General features: G+C 40.9%; 1 protein-coding gene across 5 annotated transcripts in view; it reads right to left on the bottom strand.

Annotated features, from left to right (window-relative positions):
* Positions 1–6174: 6174 nt before the first annotated feature.
* The window catches only part of CCDC186 (coiled-coil domain containing 186), a 38353-nt gene continuing 22329 nt past the window's right edge, over positions 6175–22198 (bottom strand). For all 5 annotated transcript variants that reach the window (XM_086616236.1, XM_086616238.1, XM_086616239.1 and 2 more), the window contains 12 exons: positions 21588–21800; positions 20035–20154; positions 19375–19479; positions 18942–19040; positions 18106–18192; positions 16022–16164; positions 12791–13046; positions 12071–12260; positions 10875–10955; positions 9605–9815; positions 8322–8541; positions 6175–7617 (listed from right to left, as the gene is read on the bottom strand). In XM_086616236.1, coding sequence (XP_086472362.1) covers positions 7534–7617; positions 8322–8541; positions 9605–9815; positions 10875–10955; positions 12071–12260; positions 12791–13046; positions 16022–16164; positions 18106–18192; positions 18942–19040; positions 19375–19479; positions 20035–20154; positions 21588–21800 — 1809 coding nt within the window. In that variant the 3' untranslated portion in view covers positions 6175–7533. The remainder of the gene's footprint in view (positions 7618–8321; positions 8542–9604; positions 9816–10874; positions 10956–12070; positions 12261–12790; positions 13047–16021; positions 16165–18105; positions 18193–18941; positions 19041–19374; positions 19480–20034; positions 20155–21587; positions 21801–22198) is intronic.

Genomic DNA, 22198 nt, shown 5'->3' with positions numbered 1-22198 from the left:
TGCACACCTGACTGCCTTGTTCTCCAAAACCATAATTAACGGTGCCCAGGCCAAGCTTGCCCTCTTCTGACACCCATCAAGGGCACAAAACCAGACTGAACCAGGGAATTTTTTTTGTAAGCATGACGTTTTCAGCAATAAAGTCTTAGGCTCAGCCTCCATGTGTCACAGACCAGCCCAATTCCTCAATTCATGGTCAAGTTGTAGGTAGGAAAGTCCCACAAACGACAGGCTCATTGCAGGGTCTGCTCCACCTTCCTGACGGCACAAACCGGGTTTTCTAGTTGCCTTCCCGGCCTCAGCTAACAAAGCCAGGTCTGGTCTCTCTCCAGGGAAGACTGGCTCCTTTTCTAGCCCTGCCTTGACTACACTGGTTGACTTCATCCCTGCTCAGAGGTTTGCCCTGGCTGATAAGGCAGCAGGTTGGTAAGGGAACAGGGGGTCCTTCTGAGTCTCAGTGCTGTTGCACGTACCAGGTCCCTGGTGGCCACAGACTGAAAAAATCAAAGGAACCATCTCGTTTTGGAGAACGGATGAGTTTTTCATCTTCATATATATATACACATATATATATGAGGGATCAGGACCCCAGCTGACCTCCCTGGCAGCTGTGTCTGAGATGGGCTCCTTGCTGGTCACAAGGTGCCCACACAGAGGACAGAGCCTGGCCAGGAGCTGCTCCTCCGTGCCCAGTCCAGCATGGCGGGGATAGGGTGCCGGTGCAGGAGCCTGTGAGGCTGCTCTGAGTCACCCTTTGGAAGGGCCTGGCTTCCTTGCTGTCTGATCCAAGGCTGCTTTCTTGGCAGAAGCCTCCCCAGCAGTCAGTGGTAAAGTCACTGCTTTGGTTGGTTGGCTGGTTGGGTTTTTTCCAGTGTTTGCTCTGATACACAATTAATTAAACGTAAGTGCCTCCATCTATTGCTCTCTAGAGAAACCCTGCTGGCTTGCGGGGACATTTCTATTGTTTCAGCTACCACCAAAGCCAAGCAAAGCTACATCACGCTCTCCTTCAGCGCAATGGAGGCAGCTCGCCTGCCACCCTGCCGCAGCATGGCTTGCACTTGCCTGAACGTTTTCTTTAACGAGAGACACGCTGCAGTGGATTTGGCTTTACAAGGTGACCACCACCAGCAAGGTCTGGGCTCTGTCACCAACCCCAACAAGGTAAAATCAGTTTGAAATAGATGACTTGTCTTTCACTGTCAACAAGCAGCCTTGGAAGATTGCAAGGAAAGTCTGAGAGGGGGAAATGGTTTGACGTAATTCAGGTAACAAAAAAAAATGTAATCTGTAAGTCTCGTGCTACGAGCTTCCTGCCAAAACTCTCACATCCCTTTTCCAAGGGCTTCATCTGCCTGAGGAGTGAAGGTAACTTGATCCAACCCGTGTTTTGTCAGATCCTGTTTTAGAGGTGCACCTACGTTTTTCAAACACCAGCCTGACTGTCATTCCCTGCTGGCAGCCCGTCTTGATGCCTTTGGTATCAGGTTTGCATGGCCCAAGAAAAACCATGAGGGCTTCAAAGCCCAGTGTCCAGGGCCATGGGTGCCCAGAATGACGGCTGCTCGCTTTACCACATCAGTTTATGAAGCAGAGGCTTTCCTCTGCTGGTCCTTGCTGATGGAAAACGCCTACGTGGCTCCAGCTGGATTCTTTCCAGAGCCCAGAAATGTCTGAGTAACGCCAAGCGAAACAAGGGGCTGTGGACGCTGGGAGAGGGTTTACCTGGAGCCGTGCAGAGGTTTCTCTGCCAGCCCTCCTGCCTCGCTCGAGGGGCTCTGTCTTCTCAGCATGGAGGATGTGGGAGCTGCGCAACCACCTCCGACATGCTGCAGGTCACTGCGTTGTATTGCCGGGGAAAACCCATGCTCCTTGCTTTGCCTCAAAAGGCTGAGCAGTGACCTGCAGTGCGTCAGGAGCTGCTTGAACAGCTGAATAACCACACGGCTTGGGAGCGGGCAGACAGCCGTGGGCAATAACCTCACCCTGGGGACAGTCCTGTCTCCGTCCCCACCAGAGTGGAGTCCTGTCCCCACCAGCTGATCGAGCCCTAGGGCCGGATCAGACACATGGCAAGGGGAAGGGAGCAGGGAAAGCGCATCGCAAACCCTGGTTTGCCAGCAGCCTGTCACTTCGACGTCAAGCCCATGACAAGCTGTCAGCAGTTCATTCACATTCCTCACTTCACCTTATGGGTGAAGATCCCTTCTCCAGAAGGGCGAAACATTTTCCAGAATCCATCTAATCGATACTTCTCTGACAATTTAATTATTAAGGTGAAGCCAGACCAGCTCATTAGTACAAGGCACTTAGAGCATTAACAGGTCACAGCTCTGAGCCCAGGTTTGGTGTTCTTCAAACTCTTTGACTTCACAAAGCTTTAAGGGAACTTGCAGACCCACAAAACAGGTTTGGGCTGACCGGCACTAGGCTTGTTCTTCCAGCCTGCAACTTGGCCATAGGCTGCTCTTATCTACAGTGTTGATGTTAAGCGATTCTCACCTTATAGCAAAACAATTCCAGCAAAGGGTCATGCACATAACAGTAACCAGAAAACTCACTGGGAGCCCTCACCCTGATCCTGGGAAGCTAGTGGTAGTTTGCCATTACATTTCAATAAAATAAGACACCTCCTCTCACTTCAAGTACTCTGGGAGATACTAGAACAAACTCCATAAATTGTCCCCTTTTTCTCTTTTTCTGTCTCCCTACGATCAGTTTGCAAGGGCAGGACAACTCATACAAATCTGATTCTCAGACTTTTAATATAAACGCAGCCACAATGAACAGACAGCAACCTGACAGCATTACTTTTTTTTAAAAACAAACAAACAAACAGTAATATCATGGCTAAAAACCAAACTACATTAGATCTCTGCAAGGGAATAAATAAACCAGAGCAGCAGCGTCCCAAATGTGGAGCCATGGCCAAGGGAATCAGCCCTTGTTACTGGGACTATAGGTTTGTCAAATTTACATGACAAGGGAAAAGAGAACTCCAGCATCAAGGCCACTTACTGGGACTGGCAGGAGCTCACTGCAGCATTTAATTGCAGCACACCTACCACCTGTCTTCAGGACAGAAAAGTCTCACCCCGGTTTCCAAGAGATGAAGCACAGTGTGGAAGACACACAGCCCAATTTTCCTTGGCTTTGCTGTTAAGACTGACCGGCAGTGCCAGGTTTGCGGTGAGGTGCAGTGCCACCTCCTGTATAGACTGTGCCATAGGAAAGTACAGGCTGGCAGCAAACATCACCCTGCCAAGCTGCGGGGAGCAGCAATTCCTCCAACCGCAGATCGTATTATACAGATTTATATAGTTATCTCCACTTGAGGGGAAACAAGGAAGGGGCTTCTATGGTGCCCTCCCAGCATCCATGCTGGCAAGAACAGTTTGCCAGCAATTAAGCTGCTTTTAGTGCAGAATACTTGCTTACAAGCATCACAAGGACATTTCCGCACGGTGGGAAGGGGAGGCTCCCACCTTCTGAATATGAGCACCCACCATGGAGCACCCTGCTGCCACCACCACAAGCCTTCACAGAGAGCCACCAGCACAATGCAGAGTTAGGCAGCAGTAAGTCAGCAACTGTACAAAGCACAGACCCAAACCCAACTTTCACACGTTTGTATGTTTATTATTTCAAAGTACAATATATACATAATGTATAGTGATATCTTCAAAAACTTTATACAGAAACAGGTATCTACAAAATTAAATCAATAGACATTTTGTGTGTAGTCAGACAACATACATACATATATTGGAATATTCAACATAGTTTGAGTTATAACACGAAAATGGGAAGGAAACCCTGTCCATCTTGGAAAAGGTCTAAATACCACCCGGCTCCCTCTGCAACGCCCTTTGACAGGTTTCAGGTCCCTATGGAGACACAGTAAATCTGATTTCTAGTGCCACCTACTGCTGATAGCTACCATCACAGTTGTTTCCACTGACAGCAGGAAGGGTGAAGGACCATTCGGACCGGCCTTGTGCTCTGAACGCCTTCCTAGATCCAGGTGTCTGCAGCATGCAGGTGCTCAGCTTTACACTTGATTCAGTGGAAGCCAGAGATCCGATTTATTTTTGGGTTTTTTTGTTAGGAACCAAAATATTGTAATGAAAAATATTTCAAAAGAGTAACTTCGGTTTCATTAGCTGGAGATACTGCAGGCATTGCCAGCAACAAGTGAAGATGATGAAAACGTATCTGAGGAATAAATCAATCTCCACTGTTTTCTGGAGACTAAAATTAAAAATATCACACAAGTCTATGTGGCAGAAAGTCAGTGATTTCTACAGCATAAAATGGTATTCTTCAGTTCCGAGGATCTGGCTTTAGACAATGTCAGTGATGGATTTTACAGGGGGTGGAAAAGCATAGGCAGCTTTTCTGTAGGGCCTCTAACAACATCTGGATATGCGACGTTTGAATTAAAAGAGCACCCTGAGTATTTAATAAACAGATTAATAAACAGATGTTTAAGCCTGTAGGACACAACTAGCTACAAGCTTGGAGTTTTCAGAAGCAGCCTGTGGCAATTACATCTCTAATGGACACAGAATTTCAATTCAGGTATGTAGCTAACTGCTCCAGGCTGCCTTCAAAATCAGTTTATCTCTAAAATTCAGTTTATCTGAGGATAGTTTTCAATCTCAGGTTCGTAACAAAGTTTCTGAAACAAGTGAAATGCGATTGCTACGCCAGCCTTGCACCCGCTCCACAGCAGCTGGTGCTCACCTGTGTGAACCACCCCACAGAAACACACCTTTCACAGAAGTGTTCTTGTTACATGCACCAACAATACTACACTCCTGACAAGCTATTCCATGGAAACAACAGGCAGGTGGCTTGCCAGCAACATTTTTATGGTTAATACACCACTGCCTTGCAGGAACAAGCAACATCCTTAAGTAAAGTTGCTGGCTGACCTTGTCATGTATTCATCACATTCCGGGCTTACTGGATAGAGAATCATTTGCCGATGTGTGAGCAAGACTAAAACTTCCATCTCTACCAGGTATGTTTGAAATAACACATGTAGAAGATTATTTTGGTCCATGAAAATACCGTGCACAATAAACAATATGATATTTTGGCTGCTTTGTGTGTCTCCATAACCAAGAAAAAAAGTCTGAGAAGATATCAGTGCTACAGAAAGGAAGCAGCATTTCCAGCAGGGCAGGAGGACAGCTAACTAGGTTTCTCAAATAACTTAAAAGGAGAAACAATCATGCCAAAACGAAATAAGAATTTCCATAATGTCATTGCACTTATTCCATCTGCACCACACCTCTCCTTCATTCACATTGTACACCTGGAGAACATACATTAAATGATTACAATATTAACATGGTATCTAAAATACTGGAGTCATTCAGCTAAACGCCTGAAAATATCCAGAGATCTGGTACATTAAAGCATGAAAACACAAACGTACAAGAGCTAAGCTATGTCTTGACATGCAAATTGTTCTAAATACTTTCTTTCAGAAGGTCTAGTTCAGTCACAAGCAACTGCCTGTTCACCTCCTGGAAGCTGGTGACAAATCTGTCGCCGCGGAGCCAGGTATCTTCCTCTTCACATCACTTAAACAGTAAAGCAGAGGTGGTCCCATGACTGGACTGGTCCAAATTCTCTAACAGTTCAGATAAGCATCGTTCTCAGGAATTAGAAAAATATATGTATAAAAAATCCACCTAAATTAAAGGCTCACATTTCCTACAATGCTCAGGCAGGTTTAAAATAATTTGTTTCCACTCTCCCTTTCTAAAGAAATACATAATCCTTTGACACTGAAAGGACCTGCTATCCAAGACTCCTGAAGCTCTCTGGACCACAAACCAGGTCTTGATCCCGCTAGGGCTTTCAGAGATGCCTATCTTTAAAGGAAAAAGGAAGTCTCACTGTCTTGAATCAAACTACTCAAAACAAATCAGGTCCTTTTACTCAATTTGGTTCATTACAAAGCTCAAGTGACTCGGTGGCACCTGAAAATGGAGTACGTACCCCTAAGTCACCTAGATCCTTTGATAAATTAAACCCCTGTGTGCTCTCAGATTCAGGCCCCTTGTTTTGTGAATGATGCAAACGGTGTCTGCTGTCAGACAGACTCCCCACCTCCCCAGGTATCCTTTCTAATTAAAATAGCTAAAGCATTGCTATTGTAAATATACATTGAATCTTTTTTCATGATAATAGGAAGTTCAAGTATTTAATAAAAACCCAAAGTATATACTTATACTGTGATCTGGTCAATTCATTTTGGTCAAAAGGCAATAAATACAAAAAACTATGCGTTTACTGCTGGAATAGAGATATTTCAGATCCTGTAAATTACTTATCCTGGAATTAAAATGTGAACATGATGTTATGACTAACCAGAACCCTGACATCTTGATACTCTTCCGCTATCACCCTCTCAGCTACTGAAGGACCAAGTAACAGTTCTTAGTTTGTGCCATTTTGACCAACCAATTCTTCACAACAGTAAAAATAAAGAGTCATAGAGATTTCTGTACCACTTTCACAGTCCAACCAATAGATTAAAATCCCGTTTAGATGTATTTCCCACTTCTTTACCATTACTTTCACTGGCTGGTCTAGAAACAGTTAATGAGAAAACTTAGTTAGCTTCCACTTGTCTTTAAAAACAGATTTTCCAATCACCTGAAAACAATCATGATGTCTACCCATACATAGGTAACAATGGGTAAACTTCCCACTTTTTAAATGCTATTAGTTAAGGAAAAAGCTAGAGAACCTTATTAACCAATTATCTGGTATCAGACTTCTTCAGATTCGTATGTCTAGAGATCAAGGGTTTACAGGATTTGTTGAATTGACATTTGTTTCAATTGCAAATACTCAACAACTGAATCAGAAAACTTCGTAATCCCTTAGTTTTACTGTTGTTTCACTTCTTTTAAATAAACTGACCAGTTGAATGTTAATCTAAAGCAGAAAATATGCAATATCATGGCCACCACTTAAAGACCAAAATTTTGTGACAAAGCATTTTTCCATGCGTATGTCAAAAATGCTTAATCAACCTAATTATCAGAAATAATACGCAAGAAAGGAAATAATGTCTGAAAGCCCTTAAAGCTCAGTAATACTGGATATGTTCAACAGCAACTAAGACATAATTGGTTTTATTTTTTCAAGCTCCACCACTGAGAGACTGATTAGTCGTACAGTGCAGAAATTCAAATCTCACTGCAACTCGCTCAAAACAGTACGCACTGCAAAGCATCTGTATCTCATTTCCAATAAAAGATTTATCTAACTGTAGTGTGTAGTAAAATTCAGCAACACCTCACGCTGGTATTGGGTAGACAGAACCATGGCGACGCCGAACCCTTCAGATCTCATATGGGTAAGCCTCTATGGTTAAAGGCTGTATATGCAAAACACCAGATGCTTGTGCTGGCAGGCAATCAAATTTCAGGAAAAACATAAAAAATAGTGGTCTGTAGCACCTGCCTTTTCTGCATCTTCATGTTGGTTATTCCATAAAAGTTCTAGTTATGTCTGTTTTATTCTCTGTTCCAGTTCATGCTTGTGTTTAATAAGTCGTTCTATTTCTGTTCCTAGAGTTTGAAGGTTTTCCTTTGGGGAAAAAAAAAGATAGGGTAAGTTATATAGGGAAAATGAGTCAATCAGCACAAAATGAACTAATAAGTTAAAATTACTGTTTATGTCAGCAGGTTGATGCTTTCAAGTATCTTGAACAAGCACAGATGATTAGACAGAGTTGGAGAAAGCCAAGCTCATTTCAAAACAGGATACAAAGCTCTCAGCAAGTCTTTTTTTGCAGTTTCTAATATTTTACAGGCTGTCTAGAAAATATGGCATTCAATGACAGGAAAAGATCTCCAGTGTCTGCAGAACGCTGCAGTCCAGCTGGCAGCCTGCACACCACTTTCCAGCCTGCCATCTTTCCCTTGCAGCAGATATGCTGCCCTGATAGCTCAACGGGGTACCCAGCTCCTGGCACAGGGCCAGGCACTTAAAGCCCATGCCCCTGGCTCCATGTCACTGGGGGAGAGCATGGAGAGGCCCTTTCCCCATTGAATACACAGACCAGAATTTATTTGAAGCAGCAGCCCATTAGCACAGCATACCAGGAGGGTCCCAAAACAGAGGTTCAGCGTGGAACATGTTACATAGCTCTGATAACCCAATGCTATCAACATCACCATTTCACAGTGAGCTTTCTTCTGAAAAGCCTCCTCCTTGTAACAACATGCATCTCTGAAGGCAGTTATCTCAGAAACATAAGAATGTGGGAAAGAACTGGCACAGCTACTCACTTTCAATGTAATATTTTTCAATAATGTATCTTCTAACACAGCCTGCAGCTTCCTGTTTATCTCTAAGGAGAGTTCCAACGTGAGACCACTATCTGCGGGATGAGATGTATAAAGAGATGCCATGATCCCACCCCGTCTGCTCAAGTGTACTTTGTTGAAGTCAGAGGCCTCTGATGACAGTGTTCCAGCTTCTTCCCGCAAAATGTAACTCTGAATAATTCTGGGGGAAAAAAAAAAAAAAAATTAAAAAAAATCATAGTGTTACAAGGCAGTGAAGAGTCAGATATTGAAGTAACTTCAGATTCCTGACATAAAAGTAATTTTATTTTCAAGCAGTACTGTATCACTGAAGAGTAAAAAAATCAATTCCTGCCATTTCCAGGTCAGAGGAAAACTGAGGAAAACCTGAGAAACCACAAGTGCTATAAGAGATCCTGGTAAACTGAATCAGTACAACACACAGGGCTTACACATTTAGAAGTATTTTGAGAAAGCAGTATTGCTACTAGAGAAGAAAAAAGGTACTTTAAAAATGCCTCTCTCTACTTTTCTTTGCTGAAAGAGTCCAGACAAGGAATCTTAAGCTTTCTATAGATGAGATAAAAATTACAGTCCCTGCTCAAGAGTCTTCACAAGCTGCGTTGATGTTCTACGAAATGGTACCAGATGGGTATAAACGTACAGTCTGTTAAGTATAGCCCTTGCTTAACGAGCCAACTGTACTTTCAGAGGAAGGTATATGACACAACTTCTTCCCTTCCTAACTGAGGTTCCAGACATCATCCTGTAAGATGATATTTCCAAGTAAGCAGGCTCCTGTCTCACATTAAGTGTCGACCACCTTAGGCTCAGACATATTGTTTGCTTGATTTGCATGACAGACTACGATCTGGAAGTGTGCAGATTCTCCTTCCAAAAAACCCACTTAAAATCAGCACCCTTTTAAGCACATGAAGAGAATGGTCTCTTCTCTTAGCCAGTGGCAGCAGTCCACCTCAAATCAGCCACCTGGTGACCATTTTTCTACCAAAACCCACACAATTCTATTCCTCCCGAAAAATGTTAGTAGTAAACAACTCAGCAATTACTGTAACTGCTAGGGAAAGATAAGAAGAAAAAAAACACAAGACTATCCTATCGTTGAGATCTACATCGCTGCAATATTTTTATCCTTTTAAATCTTTCCATTTAGACAATTACTTGTCTTATGTATAATCCAGAATACTTGTCTAGAGCACCAGCTCAACACTGAAAAAGCGTATTGAACAGGACGCAGAACATACTTTGTTTTTTTCCTGATTTCCTCCACCAGTTGTTTAATGTGATCCTCCATAAACTCCATCTTTTCATTTTTTCGAGCATGTGCCTTCTGCAGCCTTAGTATTCTTTCAACCAAGACAGACTTGTCCACCTCCGGGAAGCTATCCACAGCTACTGCAGATCCAGTGTTCTCAGGCGATCGATCCTCATTGCTGCTGCGCGCATTAAGGGACCCTGCCAACACATCCATGTTTGTGAAAGCTCTTTTTGCTTTTATACCAGGGTAAAACGTCTCCACTAGTGCAATGCATGCATTCAGTGCATTTCAGCAGCTTACCAAATTTTCTTCAGAATGTCAGTTTCCCATATATGTTAGTGGGTTTTTATAGAAACAATCCTTATGCCATGTAAAGGTTATATGCTGAAACAGCAGGGCAGTCCCCTAACATGGGCATCGTTCCTTTAGCATAAGTGTGCTTGCTTCAGTAATGCTTATTCCTGCATAAGTACCTTCATATTCATTAATATTACTTTGTACAAGACTGAGCTGATTTTAAACATACCTGTTTTGGAGTCCTCTAAAATTACACCACCATGAAAACTGTGTACAGACTGACAAAAGCCCTACATATAAACACTGCAGCACTGATCACTTAGAGACTGAAATATTTTCTTCGCTCTCTATTCTTCTAAGTGTTTCTCTCTCTTACACAGTTAGATTACAGGACACTGACAGAACTAACCCAACTTAAAATTCAAAGATACTGAGGGAGAAAAACAGATGTTGTTTTCAGTGCTAAAGATAACCACTTTACTTCTAAACAGACAGGAAGTAATGAATTTTACACAAATACACTGCTCCCTCTAAACATGTTAATTGATTCATCATTTACACAGTTGCAACTGTCAATAGTGCAATTAAACAATGTTGGAAGCCATTGCTCATTTCTGGTTTGCCTCTAGCAGCATTTTAGAGGGTCCTCTGTAAACTGGAGTTCTGAGCTTCCTCCAAACATGAAAGCAATAAAAAAAGTAGCCATTTAAAAAGAACCAAAGTATATACACATTATAAACATTAGACTTCAGTCTCGTAATAAGAATAAGCACCTACAACTGCATTCAGCCAAGTGCATTTTGGTGCTCAAAGGCTATTTTGTCAGCTTTCATGGGAGGCTGCCCACACACTGCATATGCACAAACCACAGCAAGTGCAAGGCTCACGGCAGCACACCATGACACAACCTTATTAAGAGCAAAGGATTGTTTTAGCAGCCCTGCTATATGCTATGTTACCTGATGAACTGGAACGGCTCCCCATGCTGCTGACTTCTTTGTCATAATTACCATTTTCCATCTGATCCAATTTCCTTCGTGCTGAAAGTATAATAAAAAGATGGTTACCAACAGGAGATTGAAAACCAAAAATCAGTGTGTTACAAAACATACGAAAACTCTCATCTTCTCTGATCTGCACTAATTTAACATGGCTTGACAACTGAAAGATAATGGTGGCAACTAAAAATCTTAGGGGGAATGGAACCAAAACCAAACAGGCCCTCTCCTCTCCCTGCCTCCAACCATGAAGCCCCTGGATGCAACATCCACCAAGATCCCTACATCCTGCAGTAGTTGTCAGTTGAAGAGGATAGTGCCATACATAGGATTAATTGGGAACAAGAAGACTTAAATTAGATTTTACTTTTGATTAGGACTGCCATGTAAATTACTACTGAATGACAGAATGGCAACTGACCCAGGATCTTGTAACTATATCACTACTGAGAGCTGAGCATAGTACTTGTGCCAGAAGCACCACTCATTCAATAGAGATCAGAAGGGAAAGCGTACAGCTGTTCATATATGTACACAAAGAGACACGGAACTTGTCTTGCACAATGCCAACAGGATCTCTTCTTTCAAATACATTTCAAATATTTGATTATATTCAAATCTACTTGCATTCAGAGCACATGCATTATTGGCTATTTAATGATTTCTATTTGTTGACAAAATTAGTCATCGGTCTCTCCATACCTATTTTTAAAAAACTAAAGCACACTCTGTTTAATATACTAAAAAATAACTGTCATCAGCAATCTCTGATATATTCAGCAACCAGGAAACTTCTAGGCACTTCTGAATATACTCCTACGCTGACCAGGATCCATATATACCAACAGTGACATTTCAGTAGTCACACACATAATAAAAAAGATCAAGCTCTTCTAAAATAAATCCTTAATTTTATGGCTAAGCGCATTTCAAGAGCTATATTTAAGACTGAAAGTTGACACTAAGGCCTGCTTCCTGGAACTGCAGGTTCCCCAAGATCTAACTTGCCCGCTCACTCTCGTTATCTTTAGTGACAGGGAGAGCTTGAAGGGCTACACAAACAGTATGCGTACACAGACAGGACCCTAGTCTCTACTAGGCACTGTGAAGGGGCTTACAGATGAGGCTGATTCATTATATCTGAAAATAAGTGCAACCTAGCTGAAGTTGTTTTGTGAGATCTTTCAGGTTTGCTGCATGCTTGCGCTTCTGAGTAGCCAGTTCATCTTTCAGTTCATCCACACAGGTCTTCAGCACTGTTAGTTCTTTTTGCTCTGAAGCTAGCTGAGCCTGTAGCGTCTCAACCTCTAGCTTTCGCTGATCCTCCTCCTTCTGCAACTTGGTGACCTGAAATTGCAGTTTAATTTTCAGTCATATACAAAAAAAAAAAAAAAAATCCAGTCTAATCATATGGTACCCTCAACAGCCCTAACTCTACACTTTACTTTTCACCTGAGAATCATTCACATTTTACATTTATTATTTAGGCTAAACACTGCAGATGAATACGCAGCACAGTGCAATGCTGCAGTAAGACTCCTGAACTATCTCCAAAACACCTACATGATACAGTACAGAGTCATGCAGAGCTGTACAGTGCAGTTTCAATGAGAGCTGCCCAGAGAACAACTCTGTACTTCCAGAAAGAGCAACAACAGAGCAACACTCCCTCCTTCCAAGGCAGTGTGCATCGAGACTTCTATCCCCTTAGAAACGTGAGGTGTTCATAGCCCACTGCTGTCGCTCTATCAAACTGGCAAACTCAACAAGAAATTGCGGTCAGGTAAGTAAAGACACAAGGTGGAATTCACGTGCCACATCTTTATCAGTATCAGATATCTCACTACTGCAAAAACCAAGCTGTGCGCTCTACTCACCAGATCGTCTTTAATCCGCTGAACACACTCCAGCTGATTCTGCAGCTCTCTTTCACTGTAAGAAAGCTTATCCAACTGGCTCTGTAAGGAATTGTTTTCAGACTGAAGCTGTGCATTCTTACTGGTTAATTTTTCAGTGAATATCAATAGCTCAGATTCTCTTTTCCGACTACCTTCAATGTCCTTCTGGAGATCAGCAATCAGAGAATTGAAACCATCTACTTCTTCCTTTAAAGCACTGATTTCTTGTTCATCTCTGTCAAAACAATTGTATCTTATTAGGGATAACCTGAGCTTAAAGATATGAAGCCCTACTGAAACAACAGCATTCAAGTCAAGACCAACTAAGGCAAAGGAACAATTAATCACTCTGGGGCATCTGCTAGTCACTGGATGGCTTTAAACACCAAGGGAGTCGGCAGATTCCATTTCATGACATGTTGCAATGCCGAAGGGACAGGTATCTGTATCCCACAGAAGGACATGCAGTCATCAGCTTCTTCAAGGTAGACCATCTCTCTGTGTTCAATTTCATGAGCTTCAGTACAGGGTATAATCAAAACCCTCAAAAACAGATCCTGTAGATAAGAGGAAGGCCTGCAAATCCAACAATGGTGGCCATTCTGTAAGACAACTTGTCTTTAAGAGATGGGGAAATACTCCAATTCTGAGGCTCTTCCAAACAGCAGTACAGTGACTCCAATTCTAAGGACCTGTCTTACTCCACTATCCCTCCCCCAAGCCTCTACCAAACAAGTTCTTGTTTCTACATAAGCAGTCCTATTAGGAGATTTTTGATCGATAACTTGCAAACCATTTCAGTGAGAAAGGCTGTATCATCAGTTATGATCAACATTTTAGAGAAAGTGATTGAAATTAATTCCAAAAATAAATAGCTATTAAAAAAAGACTAAAAATGTCCTCCTCGTTTTCTCTTGCAGTATTATTTCATTAGTTCTTCAACCATAGGATTTTCTACACCTTTCTAAAACCTTACCTCCCAACACCAGCAGAAAAAACCTCACCTCTTGTTCTCACAAGGAGTGTGAAATTTTAAAATCAAAGTTATACAAAGCAAGGGCACGCATCTCATTTAATTCCCTATCAGACAGTGTAATTACAGGAGGCTCAGTTCACTTTAAACCAACAATCCCATATCAACGTGTTTCTTCAAGTGGAAGTGAGGCTCAGGCAATCCAAATCATTAATAATTTTGAAAACTAACTATAATTTGGCAAAAATAAGTAATGGAACTCTACTAGAATTCCATTACTATAGATTATATGCTTCCAGCTACCAAAATGGAGTTCATGGACAACAGAAGTTAGCTAACATTGAACTACCAAAAGATAACATCAAATGTATTGCACTCCTCTACCTTTATAGTCTTATTTAGGCTAATTCCACCTTTCAGAAGACTTAAGACTGAACAATCACAGCATTGGTTTTTTTCAGCCATTTACGCCGCAAAATCTCTCACCTATAGCTCCCATTTTAAACCCTATGCCAGAAGACTACACTCATATTTTACATTTCCAAATATGTTGTTTCATTATGACAGCAGAAATCTATAGTTAATAGTCAGGGTTGAATCAGACAAAATTAAATGTTTCAACTGTTCTAAGAGAGATCTCTAGCTTATCCTTGAAGTCCTCCAGTGAAGGAGACCAGGCAACACTGGAGATAGTCAGTATCCAGCTCAGCCATGAGGTTCTTCCCAGCATTCAAACTAAAATCATCTCTCCTGTAAAACTCTTAATTTTTATCCTTCCTCCAGTGAACAAGGATAGCTGAACATTCCCTTTATAATAGCCTTCTATACATTTAAGAACATTTCCCTTCTATCTTCTCTTCCCTAGGTTAAAGAAACTTGCCTCCTCTATTATTTTCTCATCAAGAAAACAGGTAAGATTTTGTGTGAATTAAGATGAATTCCTTCCATTTGCTTTCAAGAAAACGAGAGGCAGTAAGTTTGTTCATTCTACGCAACAATAGGAAAAAAAAGGTCACGATTCCAGGATTTCTCTTTCACAGAGGATAATGGGAATTTACTGGTCCAAGTTTTAAATCTCTGGTTGAGATTCCATGACTTTATCGAACACTCTAAGGAGTATTGGAAACATATTAAAGTCATTCTAAAAGAGAAGTAAAAGATAATATGAAACTTGACGTAGGGATAGTAAGTGTTGTACGAGAAGGATACTTAAAAAATACTTTTGATCCAAATTGAATAGGAATGAGAGACAGATACGTAAGCATGTCTCTATTACTGAGGGGAAAAGATAACTGGAAAAACACATTTGTAGTTTCACACTGTGATCACAGTCATTTTAATTCATTTGGCAAGATCTGAAGTGAAAAATAACTGTTCCTGATCAAAGTGTAAGATCTGGTTGTGTCTAACAGATTGCCGTTTCCCTAGAAAGGCTAATGACACAGTGCCAATGACCAGCACATAGCAAACGGAAAATGTTCCATTCTCTAAACCCTGAGGAAGGTGTATAATACTGAATATTTTTCAGTGATACGTAGGAACCGTTTAAAAGCACAGGAGGGACACATGGGTGGTTCTGCTTATCTGACATTTGTCTACCTCCATTCACCAAAGACCATTAGAATCAGTGGACAGCATTTGTATGTTCTATCCATATGTACCAAATAGAAATATGGCTATGCTCAGACACTCCTGAAGCGTCCACGAACCCAACTCTTCTGAGATTATTTCCCTCATGTTCTTAAATGAGGAAACTTTGACACAGCAGAATTAATTCCAGTCCATTAGAAATACAAGTGCTCCATACTACTTGCATACAGTATTGATCAAACATGTAAAATTGTTTGTGTTAAACACTTTCATTCATCCATCACAATTTTGAGGCAATTTTATCTTTCCAGTTTAGTTGCTCTTTCTCAATCTTTCATTAAAACGAGCACTGGAGACATACCTAGAAGACACAACTTCCTATAGAGCATGCCAGAAAGCAAGAGCTGCTTTTTCTAATAATGAAAGCTGTTAAATTAGATTTATCCATCTCAATCCCTTCGTCTTGTAAGAGGCCACCAAGGTTATCTCCTCTACTAGCAATACTGATTTAGATTAGAAAAACACTTAAAAGACAGGAAATTCCTCCAATTACAGTATATTTTAAAGTACAAGTAATTTCAATAGAGGAAAAAGCTTTCCACATCCCAGATAATCTTTAAATAATTCCTCAAAATGCACAGCTGTACCTCTGATGTTGATCCTGTAGATGATCTATAGTTTTGACTCTATCCAGCAAATTCTGAATTTCAGTTTTCTGTCTATTAATGATTTCTTTATACTTGGATAACTCATCTTCTGTTCTTAAACGCTCATCCTCTAGACACTTTACCTAAATAGAAAATAAAAAGGGAAAAAAAAAATCAGAAACTACTATTCAGAGCTGAATTATTCTGATCAAATGTCTAGATTGTTATATAAAGCTCCTGTGTTACTTTTTGGTGATTCCAAGTAGCTTAGAACAATATCCCAAATATTTCAGATCAAATACATTCAGAAAAATAAACAGATAAAAAAATGAAAAAAAAAATCAAATTAAACAAGCGTGATTAAGATTAATTTTTTCCAAAGACTCAAACTTATCAGTCTAACAGACCCAGATCCAAAGACATCACTTTCCTTCAGTTACCAAGCCAATCCCCTATTAAGTCTTCCTCCCTTTTTCTAAAGTCCTATTGAACTAAACCCCTGCTCTGGATAGAGGGACTGGCACACTGTGCTGGCTTTATGTGGTGGGACTTTGGTAGCAGGGGAGGTGCTGCAGAGATAGGCCCTGTAAGGAGCTGAAAGAAGCTTCCCCAGCTCCAAAACTGGTCAGACCTGCCTCTGGCCAGGGCTGAGCCAATCGGCGCCTCTGCAAATCCCGTATTTAAGAAGGGGACAAAGGGACCAGAGCCAGGCAGGATCTGCAGCAAAGAGAGGGGGGAGGCCGGGGGGCTGGAGATGGCTGTAGCATCACAGCTTGGAGTGCTCCAAAACACCCTGCTCCCAGGGAACCTGCTGAGCAGAGCTCACCCTGCCAGGACCAGCTGGACCCAGTGCAGCTGCAGCAGAGAGAGGACTGAGATTGGAGAGAAACAACTGTGCATGGAGTGGGATGAGGTGTGCCGGAGCTTGGATTCCCCTGCAGCCCATGGTGAGACAGCAGGCGACCCCCCTGCAGCCCAGGAGAGAAACGGTGGAGCAGAGATCCACCTGCAGCCCATGGGAGAGGACCTCACACTGAAGCAGAGATGCTTGTGCTCAAAGGAGTTTGTAGAGGACTGTCTCCATGAGAAGGACCCCATGCTGCTGGAGACTGACGGCGCAGCAGAGAGGCATGGGCAGTCTGTAAGAAAGGACTCCACGCCAGAGCAGGTAGCTGCACCCGAAGAGGCCATGACTCTGTGTGGAAAGCCCATGCTGGAGCAATGTGATGGGTAAGGATTGCATCTTGCAGGAAGGACTCATGCTGAAGAAATTTGTGGAGGACTGTCTTTTGTGAGGAGGAGCCCCATACTAGAGTGGGGGAATTGTGTGAAGAGTCATCCCCCTTGAGGAACAGGCAGCAGAAACTGACCTGCAGCCCCCGTTCCTCATCCTCCTGCATAGCTGCAGGGAGGAGGTAGAGTCGGGAAGAAGGGAGAGATGGGGAAGATTTGGCTTTGTTTCTTGTTATCTCTCTCAAGTAACTGTTAACAAATTCAACTGATTTGTCCCCAAGCCCAGTTGGTCTTGCCCAGGGCCATGGCTGGCAGGTGATCCCTCCCTGTTCTTATCTTGACCCTTGAGTCTTTTGTTACATTTTTCTCCTCTCCACCCCACTGAGGGAGGGCAGTGAGTGAGCAGCCTCCTGGCAGCTTATCTGCCAGCTGCACTAAACCACAGACACACTAATCTAGAGACGGTTCAGAAGGTATGGACAGCACATACACCTTACCGGAACCCACATGTGCAACCACTACAAAACTAGCTTCACAGGTAGGAAAAGTTTACATGTATTTTTCCATTTTCCAAAGTTACTAAATTTACAAGATGTTTACTAAAACATTTTTCAAATTTTCAGTCAAACAAGGTACATATCATGAAACAAAACATTGTTGTACTATGGACCAACTGATACTCCCTAAGAAAGACTACCCATACATATCCCTTCTAGTATGCCAGCCAGCCTCTAATCACAGTGTTCATCCCAAAAGAAGTAAAAACACAATTAACAGATCGAACATAGTATTGTTCCAAAACTCAACGCTATGCCTTTAGCCCCACTGCAATCCAACACTGCACACGTTACCTTTGTTCTTAGTGTTCGAAGCTCATCCATGCCTTCTTTAAATGTTCTCTTCAAGTCTTCCAGTTCTTTTATTTTTGCATGATGCACCTTTTTGAAAAGAGTGAGAAGCTCCTTGAGAAATCTAAATGGACAGTGGCATTTCCTGGGTTGTCAAAAAAATCCAGGCCAATGCAGGCCACCACAACAGCTGAAAGGGCTTAAGGCAGAACAAGTACCCTAAAGGTGTGTTTTACTTATTCAAAAAGCAAAGTAAAGCTTAAAAGATGCTTTATTTTCAGAAGAACTGAGAACAAAAGTGAGATTTCACACTCTAGTTTTGGTGTGCAAATCTAAGCCACAATAGCCCCCGGGGGAAAGTTCTAGGCAAGCTGAAGATGGCATATGCACATACAAACTGCGAGCAGGTACTAAATCACTGGAGAATTCCGCTTTTTGGGCTAGCAAATCTCTAGACAGAACAGAGGCTGTTCCCTGTCTCTCCTTGCCATATAGCTTGGCGAAATACTGGTCAAAGAAAGGCTGCCTATCATATGAATTTGTGCTCATTCACATACACGCACAGCAACATTGGTGTTTATAAATGAAAGAGCAGTCCTTGTTATATCATACTTTTCCCATAACTTTGTTTTCAAAAAGCGAATCCAAGGTAATAGCTAAAAACATCCTCCAAAAAGCAAAGTTGGAGGCAGACACCTGGGATGTAGTATTACGCCAAAAAGAAAAACATTTAGCAAAAATTTTAATCAGCTTAAAACAAAATTCTCAAAATTAAAAACTCACAGTATTCTTAACTACTAGGCTGTCAACTGTGTCGTCTCCACACACCACGTGCTTACCTCCAGGTGGTCAGACTTCTCTTGAATTTGTTTCTCTAGTTCTCCTTTAGTTACTCGGAGTTTTGCATCCAATTCATTTGATTTAATTTCTTCTGATTCCTAAAAAAATTGAAGATAAGTAAGTACAGTTTTAGAGTTTTGCGTTTCCCTTTCTGGTTTTACGAGCATACAGACAGCTTTACACATCACTGAATTTCTTTTCTTTACATATCTAATAATTCTGAACATTCCAAGACAGAACCTCACACTGCATGCCAATCAAGACAAACATTTTACCTTTTATTTAACATAAAGGAAATCAGTGACTAGTCATCTCAGCTTTGTAGCTTGCACAGGATAATTCTTCCCTGCTACAGCTCAAGATAGAAAGGGAGGAAAAAAAGAACACTCAGATGCTAACTACTAATTTCAGATTCTGAGAAAGTGTGCTTACTTGATAGGTTTTTATCATTTCTTGACAGTTTTTCCTTATCTGGTCTGCTTCTTCTTTTGCTTCAGTTAATTTTGTCGTTGCATCTTTGAGGCGTTCTTTGGTTTCCTACAAAACCAGTAATAAATAATGGGTTAAACCTATTTATCTAACTTAATCTGAGAAAAGCATTTCTCATAACAAATAAGAAATTCCTATTTCAGTCTAGAAAGAATGAACAACAAAAAAATATGTCCAGCATTATTTTTCCTCTTGCTTTCATTCATCTATTACTTTACGCACTTCTGTTTGTTCCAACACTGAAAGCACAACAAAAGGACCTCTTGGTTACGTGCAATGCACATTTTCAGATGATAGATTTAACTCTATCACATGAAAACTAATCTAAAATGACAGTTAATTCATACAGAAAACTAATTAAAAGTTGATCACCAGATTAAACATAATCCCCCCCCATACATCCTCCCCTCACATCCTTTCAACATTTCCGTTTCAGTATTAAGATCTTTAAAAGCACTATTCTGATTTTTGCGGCAGGTGTTCAAATCAAATAAAACACACTTTAGAAATAGATTTTACCACTATATAAAGAGTAAGCAGCGTAGCAACTACATTCCTCTGACTGTTATTTTCATGTCATGGTACCTGTACCACTTCACTAACCTTGTGTGAATCCATTTCTGTTTTCAATTTGTTCTGAGCCCATTTTACTTTGATAACATGAGAATTGATCTCTTCTTTCAATTTTTCTATTTCTCTGTTGAGTCGAGTGGCTTCACCATCCTAAGAAGATTTCATAGATTTTATTTTATGGATTTAGATCATACAGTGCTTCTACAACAAGACTCCTGCTCAAGTGCAAAACTCAGAAGAGGCCCAAGTCACAGTCTCAATAATATTAATTTATCAATTTTTGAATCTTTCAGATGAAATAGAATTGTGAAGCACAAACCCTGCATTTTGCAGGTTTTTTTCCCTTAATGTCTGGATTTTGCAAAAGCACACACAGAATTGAGAGCGCTCAATAATGCTGTAGTCCACAATCCAGTGGGGAAAAAAAAAAAAAAAATCAGTGTTCGGGTTTGAACAGCAAGGTAAGGCTGCATTACTATTAATACACATTAACAGTACATATCTCTTAAAAGGCAAAGTACAGCCTAGAGTTCTGATGTAAAATTAGTAAATCCTGAGAAAGTTGCGCAGTTCTCTTTTTGTTCTTTTTTTGGCAAAAAGATGAGGAAACACAGGTTCAAAGTCATAAGGTCACACAGAAGGCTACAGACAAAAACTGCAGCACCAGTGGAACGGCATTACCAACTCTACAGGTGCAGATTAAATTTCCACACTGTGTTTCTGAAGTAGTAAGTTCATCTCACCAAAAAAGTTAAAAGCAGCACTGTAGGAGGGCAGTACAATTCCTATAAGGCTCTAGTGTAATCCTCAGGAGTTAGGAAGTTAAGCTTTGTTTAGGAAACCTGAAGTCATGCTGTCAGCTCCTATTCATGTGAGAGAAGACACTCAGGTGATTTTTTTTGTTTCAGAAGTCTAATTTTTAAGATTTTTATTAAGATGTATTTTTCTGATCCTTCTGTTCTTGTCAACCTTGCATAGTACAATTGCTTAGACGAGGCTCAAGTCACAGTCTGAATAATATTAATTTATCAATTTTTGAATATTTCAGATGAAATAGAATTTTGAAGCACAATAGAAAAAGACTTGGATAATCTAAGAGGCTGGTGGAAATCTCTTACTGGATTCTAAAAAAGAATGGCAAATTTTTGAAATTGGGCATGAAAAATCCTATTGCTTTATTACCCATCTTTAGTCGTACAAAAAAGAAATCAGAGTGAAAACACAAAAATATAGAAAAAAGACTGAAATAATTTAATGCCACTACAGCCTTTAAAAAAATATCCAAACAAGCTGGCAGTTCCTTCAAAATCCAGGCATCTGCAACAAGCAGTCTTTTCAATTTTGTCAAAAAAAACATCCCTGATGTTTCATAAACTAATATTCAGCGCAATAATAAAAGGAACTTCAAAAAGATGACTGGGAACTCAAACTTTCCTTGGAGGAAAGGGGTTTTCACAGCTACACAGCAAAATCAAAGGAAAACAGGTTTCTTTCACCAAGTACAACAGCAAACAAGTGACAACGTTGCTTTGACAGTGATTTTAATCATTCACTCAAGTCACACAGCCATACTTAAAGAGTACCTTAGTTTCATAGAGCTGATGCAATCTTCCTTTTTCCTGAGAAAGTTGTTTGATTTTATTAGTATGCTTTTCTATTTCTTTGTTTGCATCTCTCACTCTTCTCTCAAGTATCTCCTTTTCCTTCCGGAGGTCAAGCGACTCCTTCTCCCCTCGGACATATTTCATCACCATCGTTTCCTTTTCATGGCGTGCTTCTTCACATTTCTTGTTTGCCTTGAAAAATATTAGAATAGAATGAATCAACCTTGTGTTTCATAATTAAAGACATTAGTGGATAGTTTCAGTATTGCAGTATAGTAACATAACAAAGTAGGATTCAAAAGCCTCAGTTTTGCAAAAACTAATATTAGATCCCACTTAAGTACTGAAATTACTCATACTTCCAACAGTAAATATCTACTTAAGCAGCTGCAGCTTCAAAGCTAAACATCTCAAATGAGTTATCAATACATCAGTAATTTGAAACATAAGTTGTTGTTTCAGAAGGAAAGAAGTGTACTTGGCAAGTTTTTCTAACAAAATAATTTTGCAAATACCCACTACCAGTCCTCTGTCCTCCCTCAGCCACATGCCAACTGCACAATCATTATCCGGTGGCTTATTTTTACAGA

Source organism: Tauraco erythrolophus, chromosome 9 (assembly GCF_009769465.1).
Source record: "Tauraco erythrolophus isolate bTauEry1 chromosome 9, bTauEry1.pri, whole genome shotgun sequence".
NCBI lineage: Eukaryota > Metazoa > Chordata > Aves > Musophagiformes > Musophagidae > Tauraco > Tauraco erythrolophus.
The sequence above is the reverse complement of the archived record's forward strand: the minus strand, read 5'-3'. Positions and strand labels throughout refer to the sequence as shown.